The sequence below is a fragment of the Anastrepha ludens genome, chromosome 6 (assembly GCF_028408465.1).
Source record: "Anastrepha ludens isolate Willacy chromosome 6, idAnaLude1.1, whole genome shotgun sequence".
NCBI lineage: Eukaryota > Metazoa > Arthropoda > Insecta > Diptera > Tephritidae > Anastrepha > Anastrepha ludens.
In genome coordinates, this window is record NC_071502.1 from 98,678,742 (window position 1) to 98,689,734 (window position 10,993).

A 10,993-nucleotide genomic window follows, 5' to 3' on the forward strand; every position below is an offset into this window, starting at 1 on the left:
TGTAGAGTTTAAGTGATTTGCAAGCTTCCCTGTTCTTTTACCGCTAATAGTTCGTTTACCTGGAAAACGCTGGCATAGTCAGGAAAGCAAATTGGTATAGGTAAGTTGAACACCAGACTAGTGCCGCATATGTTACTAGCGGTCTTACAATGGATGTGTAAGACCAATTGGATAACTTTGGTTGAATATCCCGTTTTCTTACTCCGTCTCATGAGTGCCTCGGTCAATTCACAAGCTCTTATTACAATACTTTTTTTTGAATTGTGACCACAATATTTATCTTTCGGTATGTCCGAAAAAAATTCTAAAGAGTACGAGTTACAGCGCAGGGGTGGCTAATAATAACTGCCATCACAATACGACTAAAGAACTCAGCGTGCAAGAAAGCAATTGTTTGTTGGCCGATACCAAATATCGTTCTTCACCATGTCTTTAAAATCAGCCCACTAAAGTCAGTATTCATAACTCCGTCTGTTGGTCGAAATGATGTTGGCGGCAATATTTTCTCAAACAAAAATGCCCAATATACTTACTTTCATTCCAAGGTTTGAAGGAAACTGATTTTGACTAGCTGACAATTAAATGAAAATATGCTTCACTAGAAAAATAATATATATTTCTGACCAAACTTAGCGTGTTTGAGGGCCACCGCGTGCACTAAGTGAAATGCGCCTTACCACCAAAAACGAATATTTTCCTGAACTCGTTGAGAGCTCTAACTTAAATTGCGCTTAAATTGAGAGCTCTAACGGAGAGACGCATCATTTGTCCACGTTCACTTCAATAGGATCTTGTAAGTGAATCATAAGAGCTCTTTGCGCTCTAAACTTTCATCGAGCTCTTGCTTGAAATCCAAGTTGAGTTGAAATTCCTGAATTGAGTTGCCCACACTCGACCAAATTCTCATTGGTGCATACAGTACGTCGTCGGCTTTCGAGTATTTTTTGAGTATTTTCAACTAGCAAGCAAGTCTCATGAATTTTTACACAAACTGTGGCATAGCAAGCGGGTTGAAGGCTCCAATCTCTTCGCAATAAGAGCATAATTTTAACAGCTAATCACTGAAATACTGAGTGATAGTAAAAATTTTGAGCGCGTGGCCAACGTCGAAAGAACTTTTGATTTCAAAGTAAACTCATTTTTGGGCCAACCGGTATGACACTAGAGAAAATTTGCAAAGCAAACAATTTCTCGTGCTTTATCACAGCAATAAGTAAATGATTATTATTAATTTTCTAATATCAATATTATTAGCACTTCATTGCTATTTGAAATATTTGAAACTTATTGATAAAGTTTCTTAACGAGAACCCTTGAATTTCGTGCTGGTAGAAGATAAAAAGTACTTAAAAATAGTAATAAGTGCATAAACATTAGCTATAGTAGACAAAATTGAACGGCAAACAACATTTGTGAATCATAAGTTATTTCATAAAAGTCGCATCAAGTTCTCCCCCTTTTTGAGTTTCTTACTTTGACTGACTCACTGAACGTTCTGAGCGCTGTTGACAAATTTCTCACTGGGACAAAACATTGCTAAATTTTTTTGCCTTTGGTTTTTGTTTCTCTTATTTATGCTGCAAAAATTGACAAGATAATCTTATACCTACCCGCCGATAAGCGCGCGATAAGGGAAGTGTAATAACGTGTAAAAATATTTTCTTGCGAGTGGTTTTGTATAAAAGCTGTCTTACACCCCAGTGGCGCGAAATATTTAACGTTTGACGTGATGGTGAGTTAGCTGCGTTCAGTCAGCACTTGATTTCTGTAAATGGCTAGAAATAGCTGTTTCGGCTACCTAACTTTGCTCTTACTGACACTGACTGGTTCGTCTATCGATGCGCAACACGCGCCGCACTGGTGGGATAATCGCAACTCGATTATACACCTCTTCGAGTGGAAATGGGCGGATATAGCTAAGGAGTGTGAACAGTTTTTAGCGCCGCATGGCTTTGCCGGTGTGCAGGTGAGTTTTTTTTTTATTATTGTGGTGAATATCCAATTTCTCTTTAATATATTTTTTATCCTGCTTAAATAATATATTTACTTTCTGTCATGTAGGTCTCACCCGCTGCCGAGAATGTCGTGATCACCGGCCGTCCATGGTGGGAGCGCTACCAGCCAATCTCTTACAAACTCATCACACGCTCCGGCAATGAAACCGAGTTCGCCGATATGGTACGAAGATGCAACGATGTGGGCGTGCGCATCTACGTCGATGTGCTGCTCAATCATATGGCTGCCTCCAATGAGGGCAACGTGCACGGCACAGGCGGTTCGTTTGCCTATCCGAGCGCAAAGAATTTTCCAGCCGTGCCTTATGTTGAAAGCGATTTTCATCCAACTTGCGACATTGAAGATTGGAATGACCGTTTACAAGTGCAAAATTGTGAATTAGTTTGCTTGAAGGATTTAGATCAAAGCAGCGAATGGGTGCGTGAACGTCTGGTGGACTTCCTAGATCATTTGATTGAATTGGGCGTGGCTGGTTTTCGTGTGGATGCCGCCAAGCATATGCCAGCTGTCGAGTTGAAGGTAATATTTGACATGCATTCAATTGATTTTCCTAAAATTCGTTTACCACTTTCAGCTGATCTATGATAACGTGCGCGATCTCAACATCGAACAGGGTTTTCCGCGCAATGCGCGCCCCTTCATCTATCAAGAGGTCATCGATCATGGACATGAAACTATCAGCAAATACGAGTATAGCCCGCTCGGCGCGGTCACCGAATTCCTTTTCTCCGAGGAGATTGGCGGAGCCTTTCGCGGTCACAATCAGCTCAAGTGGCTGCAAAGCTGGGGTACGGCGTGGGGTTTTTTACCATCCGTGGACGCCTTCGTCTTCGTCGATAATCATGACAACCAACGTGGCGGCGGTAATGTGCTCACCTATAAAACTGCCAAGCAATACAAAATGGCTACTGCTTTCATGCTCGCCTACCCGTTTGGCATCTCACGCATTATGAGCTCATTTGATTTCGTAGACCATGATCAAGCGCCTCCAGCTGATGCTAATGAGCAGTTACTTTCCCCCGCATTCGATGAAGATGTCGCTTGTGTGAACGGGTGGATCTGTGAGCACCGTTGGCGTCAAATATATAATATGGTGGATTTCAAAAATGTGGTGAGTGGCACCTCGTTAACCGGTTGGTGGGACAATGGCGATAATCAGATCGCTTTTTGTCGTGGCGAACGCGGTTTTATTGCCTTCAATGGCAATAAATGGGATTTGAGGGAATGTTTGAATACTTGCTTGCCAGCAGGTGTGTACTGTGATGTGATTTCGGGTGCGCTCGTGAATGGCAATTGCACTGGCAAGTTCGTGGTAGTGGATGATTTGGGCTATGCTGATATTGTATTGGCTGCAGATGAGTTCGATGGTGTGTTCGCCATACATGCAAATGCGAAGGTGGAGAATGCAGTCGGTGACATAATCACTGAAAATTTAATCGACAAGACGCTAAGCACCGAGGAAATGTAGGACATCATCAGTGATTTTGTGGGACGCGTATTAAGAAGTGATTTTTATGGCAAAGGAAGAATATACATAAAAGTAAATAATTATTAAATATATTTAAAAAAAAAAACATTTTTTATGAAAAATTACTTAAATCGTTAAGAAGAATTCAGCCAAAGTAAGCTGGATGCTGTATCGTTGACAAGATTTTTTAGTTGCTGCTTGTGAGCTATGGCAAATTGCTTCGTTACCTCAGTCACAGTTTGTTTGGCAAGATCACGATGATGGTCGCAATTCCTTTTATAGTGTGGCATGCTTACTCTTCTTCTTCTTACTTGGCGCGACAACCGCTTACGCGATTTTGGCCGAATTTAACAAAGCGCGCTAGTCGTTTCTTTCTCGTGCTAAACGGCGCCGGTTGAACACACCAAGTGAAGCCAAGCCCTTCTCCACCTGATCTTTCCAACGCAAAGGAGGCCTTCCTCTCCTCTTTGAATAACGGAGTGTTTGTATTCATTCGGACGACATGACTCAGCCAGTGTAGCCGCTGGATCTTTATTCGCTGCGCTATGTCTATGTCGTCGTAAAGCTCATACAGCTCATCGTTCCATCGCCTGCGATATTCGCTGTTGCCAACGTGCGAAGGTGCACAAATCTTGCGCAGAATCTGTCTCTCAAACACTGCAATCGTCGCTTCATCGGATGCTGTCATCGTCCAAGCTTCTGCACGCGTCCACGGGCATGCTGAGAGGCGTGTAGAGTGTTAGTTTTGTTCGTCGAGAGAGGACTTTACTGCTCAGTTGCCTACTTGGTTCAAAGTAGCACTTGTTGGCAAGAGAGATTCTACGTTGGATTTCAAGGCTGACATTGTTATCGGTGTTAATGCTGGTTCCTAAATAGACGAAGTCTTTTACAACCTCGAAATTATAACTGTCTACAGTGACGTGGGTGCCGATACGCGAGTGCGCCGACTGTTTGTTTGAAGACAGGAGGTACTTCGTTTTGTCCTCGTTCACCACCAGACCCATTCGCTTTGCCTCTTTGTCCAGTTTGGAGAAGGCAGAACTAACAGCGCGGTTGTTAAGGCCGATGATGTCAATATCATCGGCATACGCCAACAATTGTACGCTCTTATAAAAAATTGTGCCTGAGCGATTAAGTTCTGCGGCTCGTACGATGCTCTTCAACATCTGGTTAAAGAAGTCACACGACAGCGAGTCACCCTGTCTGAAACCTCGTTTGGTATCAAACGGCTCGGAGTGGTCCTTCCCAATTCTGACGGCGCTGCTGGTGTTGAGCAACGTCATCTTGCATAGCCGTATAAGTTTTGCGGGGCTACCAAATTCAGATACCGCGGCATACAGGTAACTCCTTTCCATACTGTCCAATGCAGCTTTGAAATCGACGAAAAGATGGTTTGTTTCATGGGTCTTTTCCAAGATTTGGCGTATTGTGAATATTTGGTCGATGGTAGACTTTCCAAGTGTACAGCTACACTGATAAGGTCCAATCAGTTGGTGGGCGGTGGGCTTCAGCCTTTCACACAATACGCTCGCTAGAACCTTATTGGCGATATTTACAAGACTAATCCCGCGGCAACTGGCACAAATTGCAGGATCATCCTTCCTTTGGATTGGGCAGAGCACACTTAAGTTCCAATTGACAGGCATGCTTTCATCCGACCATATTTTGCATAGAAGCGGATGTTCAGCGAATAGCTCAGCCGGTAGTCCGTCGGCGCCCTCGGCTTTGTTGTTCTTTAGCCGCGTTATCGCTATTCTCACCTCCTCATGGTCGGGTAGCGGAATGACAATTCTGTCGTCAACGATTGGGGTATCGGGATCATCAGAGCTATCACTATTTATTGGGTTCGGGAAGTGTTCTCTCCATAATTTAAGATTGCTCTGGATATCAGTCACCAGATAGCCGTCTTTGTTCTTACAAGAAAACGCCCCGGTCTTGAAACCTTCTGTAAGACACCGAACTTTCTGCTAGAATTTTCGGGCGTTTGGCCAGCATCTCAAGCTCCTTGCACACACGTATTTGGGCCTTTCGTTTTACGCGTCGGAATTTCAAGCCAATCAGAGCAAAGCTGAGCAAGTTACAGTAATTCTTCCGAGGAGACTTTCCTTTCTTAGCTCTCGGTAGCGATCCCACATGGCTGGCGTTGCGCCGGATTGCAGCGTGGCTCTATAGGCAGTATCTTTTCTATCTGCGGCAGCATGACATTCCGCGTCGTACCAACTATTTTTACGGCCTCGCCGGAACCCGATTTCTTCTACGGCGACGGTACGTAGAGAACGAGAAATATTGCTCCATTGCTCGTGCATGCCGGTTGGTTGGGCAGTACTCTCTGAGAGCAGGAGTGAGAGTCGAGTGGCGAATCTTCTGGCTGGCTGTTGTGATTGCAGCTTTTCGATATTGAACATTCTTTGCGTAGGTAGATGTACGTTTTTTGCTGCACAGAGGCGGGTGCGCAGCTTGGCTGCAACAAGGTAATGATCCGAGTCGATGTTGGGTCCTCGGATCGTACGTACATCTAAAACATTGGGAGCGTGTCTTCCATCTATCACAACATGATCGATTTGGTTTCGCTTTTTTCGATCAGGAGACACCCAGGTAGCTTGGTGTATCTTCTTATGCTGGAATCTGGTGCTGTAGGCTACCATGTTACGAGCCCCGGTGAAGTCGCTCAGCCTCTGTCCGTTTCCGGATGTCTGCACAACGGGCTGAATTTTCCGACTGTGGCCCCAAATATTCCCTCCTTGCTCACCCTGGCGTTGAAGTCGCCAAGCACGATTTTTATGTCGTGGCGGGGCAGCGCTCATAGGAACGTTCCAAGCGCTCATAGAAGGAATCTTTGGTCGCATCGATTTTCTCTTCCGACGAAAAGTGGGCGCAAACGAGCGAGTCGTTTAAAAATCTCGTTTTTATGCAAATTATTGCGAGACGCTCATTCGGCGGAGTGAACGACAGTACTTGACGGCGAAGACTCTCTCTCTCTCTCTCTCTCTCTCGCTCTCTCTATAAATCCAACACCGAATTTGCGCTCCTACGCATAGCAGCTTTAGTAGAAGTCGCAAGGTCGTATGTTTTTCTTGCCCTTTTCTTGTCCCTCGCATTTCTTGAATGGCAGTGATGGCGGCCTTTGCTCTCACAAGAACATCAACCAGCCGGGTAGGAGCACCCTTAAACCATAGTCCTTAGATCGTTTGCAGGGATGGCCATCAAAATGAGCAATTCTCATCCGAGGCTTTGTTGTGTTTTTCATTGGGGAAATATTCTTACGTAGCGAGACCCAAACAAACGCATAACCACCTAACCTGGTCTTCTCACATTAGCTCGCCCTCAAACCGATGTTCGGGAGCTGTCCAGAGGATACTTGGGTGAAGCCCGGAATGGATGAGCTGTTTGAACCGCATGCCGAAGAATCGAATCGAAGAAAGTTTAATATGGTCTAAAAAATAAAGTCAGCAGTATTTCCTTCAGCATTGCTGAATATAGTTTATAGCTCAGATATAAAGGTCTGCTGTTTCGCACGGCGTTTATACCTAAGAAAGAGTAGACCTTTAGCTCTAAAAAAAAATAACAAATAACAACTTTTGGCGTGAACCCTAAAGTGGATATACGACAGATGTTATTGTTTAGCGCTCTTTGCAATAAAATTTGTTATTTACAAAAAACTTAAAAATTAAAAACTAAAAAAAAGCAGAAAAGTGAAAAAACATACTTCATATTTTTTTTTTATCATTCAAAAACGACAAAACTTTATTTTTTCAAATGCATACACTCAATATTTGTTTTTGTAGTTTCTGCACTGCTTCGGCACGATTTTTCCATAAATACATATAAATTATTGCACAATTTCATAATAATAATACTTTTCATAGTTAATAATTAATTTTAATGACGATAATATTTATATAAATCCATTTACTATTCTCAAAGGTATTTTTGTTTTTTTTAATTTAAACTTTTTTATTACCAACTATTTATAAATTTGTATGTTGATGAAATGTTATGAAATAAATACTTGTGATTTTTTTCGCAAAGCAAATTCTCAGCATTTTTAGTGAAAATGCATTCTTTAAATTTTGTTTGTTCTCACAAATTTTCGTCAATATCCGTTGAATTTCCTTATCATTTCGACGCTTCGTCACATTGGCCGAGCTGCAAATTTTTTGTTTTCATAGTTTAATTTATCTCATTTCATTATTTTATTTTATTTACTTTTACTTTATGGTTTAATCAGTACCCCAATAACAACGATGTTAAATAACAGGACAAAATACAAACGTACACACAGAATACAGGGTGCTTTGCGCTTCTGCAGGAAAACATTGTGAGTAAAGCACATTTTCCAATAAGAATTTTAAAACTTGCTTTCATTTTCTTAGCATTTATAAGCATTTTACAGTTACTATTTTTTATGTATATATATTTATTAAAAAAAAAAATTTTTAAGGGTTCTTTTATTATTATTATTTTTTATTTACTTTTAATTTATAATTTATTTATAATATGTTTTCCCTAGGAACCACGGGAAAATATATATTCATATATTTATATATTTTTTTTTATGTAAATTTTTCTAACCCTTTTGCATTCTATTTTTTGCTAAACGACAAATTTTTTCTACTTATTTTTTTTTTTTCAATCTTCTGGATCACTAAATTTTGTCTCTAAATTATCACTACATTAGTTTATTCATTATTATATTTGTTTTTGCTTGTTTGTTGGTATGATTTACATTTGTAGAATACTAAAAATCCACGCTTTTTGCCAGTGATTATTTTCATTGGAAAAATTGCTTGTCTGCAAATAGAAAAGTGGAGAAATCGTATTTTAAGGGGCGTTCAAATATTGGAGTTGCTTTGGTTGCAGGCAAAGAAAGATTTTGAAGCAACTTTTTTCGGAACTCTATCTAGTGTTTTTTGGTTTCTTTGCAACATTTTAAAAAATTAAATTTTTAAAAATAAAATGTTTAAGAACTGAGCATATTTTATGTAGTATTGTGCAACTATTTTGAAGCTGCGAAATGAAAGAATCTCAAAGATGGTCTTGGGCTGAAAGAAAAGAGAAAGTCAGGATAAAAAATATTGCATTTGAGTCTAACAAAAAAAATAAAAACTCTTTATATTCCCATTCAAAGCTTTGAGAGTAAAAAACACAGTATAAGACAGACAGTAAATTTATATATGAAATAAATAAAAAAAAACCAGTATAAGGCAGTCGGTAAATTTATAAATGAAATAATAAGAATACATTGTAATATTTTTAATATAAAAAGCGCCACCTTTTTGCTTTGTTTTTTATTTTTGAATGAAAAGGAAAAACGGACAACAAATATATAAAATGCATAAACAAAGCTTTTAAGGGGACAGATACCTGTAAAATTTCGATTCTTTTTTTTTTAAATGTATATATAATCCTTTAAGAATATGTCACAAAATTTTTAGAACGTAAATTTAAGGGGGTATTCTAGTCTAGAAATTTGAAAAAATCGAAATTTTTTTTTTTTAAATTCGATAGTTTAAGTATTCAAAAATATCTCCCTAAAAGGATTGCGATTATTTTCGAAGTTACAACTATTTTAGTGACGCGACAGCTCGACTGGTTTGAGCGGACGGCGAACTTCAAACGTGGTTTTCTCGAAACTACTTCTTTCGATACGGTCGGCACGATATCTCATGTTCTAATTAACCGATTTGTTTGAAGTTTATCATGAATATTCTTTAAATATATCTCTATCGCATGACGCAGGAAAAACTGGAAATTTCAATTTATTAATATGTGTAAACAATTCGAGAAAGCTTAAAAATTAGGAGAAAATCGACCTCAATTTTTGAGTAGCCGCCATTTTATGAAAAAAAAATTGTCCCCCTTTTTTTCTGCGCCATACGATAATGTTATTCATATTAATTAAGAATTTGTCATCTTTTTTTTCAAATGACCACAAGAGTAGAAATCGTGTCGACGAGGCCACTGCCGTTTGTTTTCCCCTTCCATTTCAAGGACGCATAATTCCATGAAAATTAGTTTTTTTTTTTTAATTCATATTGTGTGCTTTTAATATATAAATAAATAAATGATAAAAAAATGGATGGTAATAATATCAGTAGCTTTTTTTTTATTCACCGTCAAAAAATGCTCGCAGTTCGGGCTTCTAGACTAGAATACCCCCTTAAGTATTTCATTCTTATATTATCGATCGTCAACCGAGACTCTATTCTTTGCGTTCGAGTGCTGGGAGAGGTATAGTTCGTTGTATTCAAACTTTAGACGCGTTTTTCTCAAAACTATATTTTTGGAATTGGCGTACACGATAACTTGAAAAGTTATTGACCGATCTCCCTGAAATTTTGCACGCATATTTTTTATGGTATTACTTTCAATGTGAATTTATAAGTTTTTGAAAATTTTTCGAATAAATAATAATTAAATAATTTTTTCGAAGCAAAAATAGTAGGAAAATTCGCCCCAAAATTCATTTTTTTCTAAGCATTTTTTTCCGCGATTTCTTACCACATTTATTGTTAATTCATATAGAAATTATGACATTAATAAACAAACAAATTTTTGGTTTTTTGTATTCAGGTCACTGACGCCGATACTGCAATCCCCGCCGATGGAGAAGCCTCGCTGCGACCTTCCTGGAAGAATTGAATGTACATCCGCCATTTTAAATGATTAAAATAAAAAAAAGTTATAATATTTTAATGTACAATATAAATAAACTATATGCCAATTTTGAATATATTCACTTCTTCATTTTAAATAATTTTAATTAAAATCAGGGAAACTATGGCCGTTTACAGGTGTCTGGCCCCTTAATAAATATTAAAAAATTAAAGGTAAGTCCATGAAAATTTAGTAAAAGTTTCATTTAAAAAAAATTCATTTATTACGGCATCTCGAACATAACAAAGTTGCAATAAAAATAACAATTAAATAATAAAATGAAAGTAAATCTAGAAAAATAGTTTTAATTTACAGCCTTTTACCAAAATGGAAAGAGCAACCAAACTAAAAGAAACATCAAGCCCATAGAAATTTTATTAAAACTAAACAAAAAATCTGGTATTTTTGATGCCTACAAAAGAACAAACACAAGGGAAAAAAGAAAAAAATAATAAAAAATAAATAAATATTAACACAATTGTAAGAATTTCTTTTTTTCACAAAAAGGACTTTACACTTATAGTTTTTGAATGAAATTAAAAAAAAACATTAATTTGTTAAATATACAATAATATATAAAAAAAAAATGTGACGCCAGAAATACAAAATAATAAACAACGAAAAACAGTAAAAATGTTCATATAAAAATCATAAAAATAAATAAAAACTAATACAACATTAAAAAAATTAAATGATGAACTAAACAAAAAAAAAAAAATAGAAAATAACGTCAAAAATATATAAAAATAAAAAAATAATTATGAAATAAAAAAATTTCTTCTGCAAATAGACATTTACACTTACAGTTTTTCAATAAAACTTAAAACAATTAGATTTAGGTACTGAAAAGAA

The 10,993-nt window shown here is 37.8% G+C and overlaps 1 protein-coding gene across 3 annotated transcripts; it reads left to right on the plus strand.

Moving 5' to 3' along the window:
* The first annotated feature begins 1,438 nt into the window (after positions 1-1,438).
* On the plus strand, positions 1,439-10,141 carry LOC128865770 (alpha-amylase-related protein). 3 transcript variants are annotated; one of them, XR_008454895.1, is made up of 5 exons: positions 1,440-1,966; positions 2,062-2,535; positions 2,591-3,127; positions 7,713-7,802; positions 10,058-10,112. XR_008454895.1 is itself a non-coding variant. In XM_054106106.1 (4 exons), exons 1-4 carry the CDS (start codon positions 1,772-1,774, stop codon positions 10,124-10,126), a joined length of 1,275 nt encoding a protein of 424 aa, XP_053962081.1. In that variant the 5' UTR covers positions 1,439-1,771; the 3' UTR covers positions 10,127-10,141. The 3 variants fall into 3 exon arrangements, 2 of the variants coding, with proteins under 2 accessions (XP_053962081.1, XP_053962080.1); XM_054106106.1 differs by lacking the exon at positions 7,713-7,802 and having other exon boundaries at positions 1,439-1,966; positions 10,058-10,141; XM_054106105.1 differs by lacking the exons at positions 7,713-7,802; positions 10,058-10,112 and having other exon boundaries at positions 1,446-1,966; positions 2,591-3,573.
* The last annotated feature ends 852 nt before the right edge of the window (positions 10,142-10,993 follow it).

What these genes read in the sequence shown, in the direction of transcription:
- LOC128865770 (XM_054106105.1), top strand. Translation starts at nt 1,772, where the DNA reads ATGGCTAGAAATAGCTGTTTCGGCTACCTAACTTTGCTCTTACTGACA. An exon ending in ATGGCTTTGCCGGTGTGCAG is followed by an intron (nt 1,967 to 2,061) that starts GTGAGTTTTTTT and finishes TCTGTCATGTAG; the next exon opens with GTCTCACCCGCTGCCGAGAA. An exon ending in TGCCAGCTGTCGAGTTGAAG is followed by an intron (nt 2,536 to 2,590) that starts GTAATATTTGAC and finishes TACCACTTTCAG; the next exon opens with CTGATCTATGATAACGTGCG.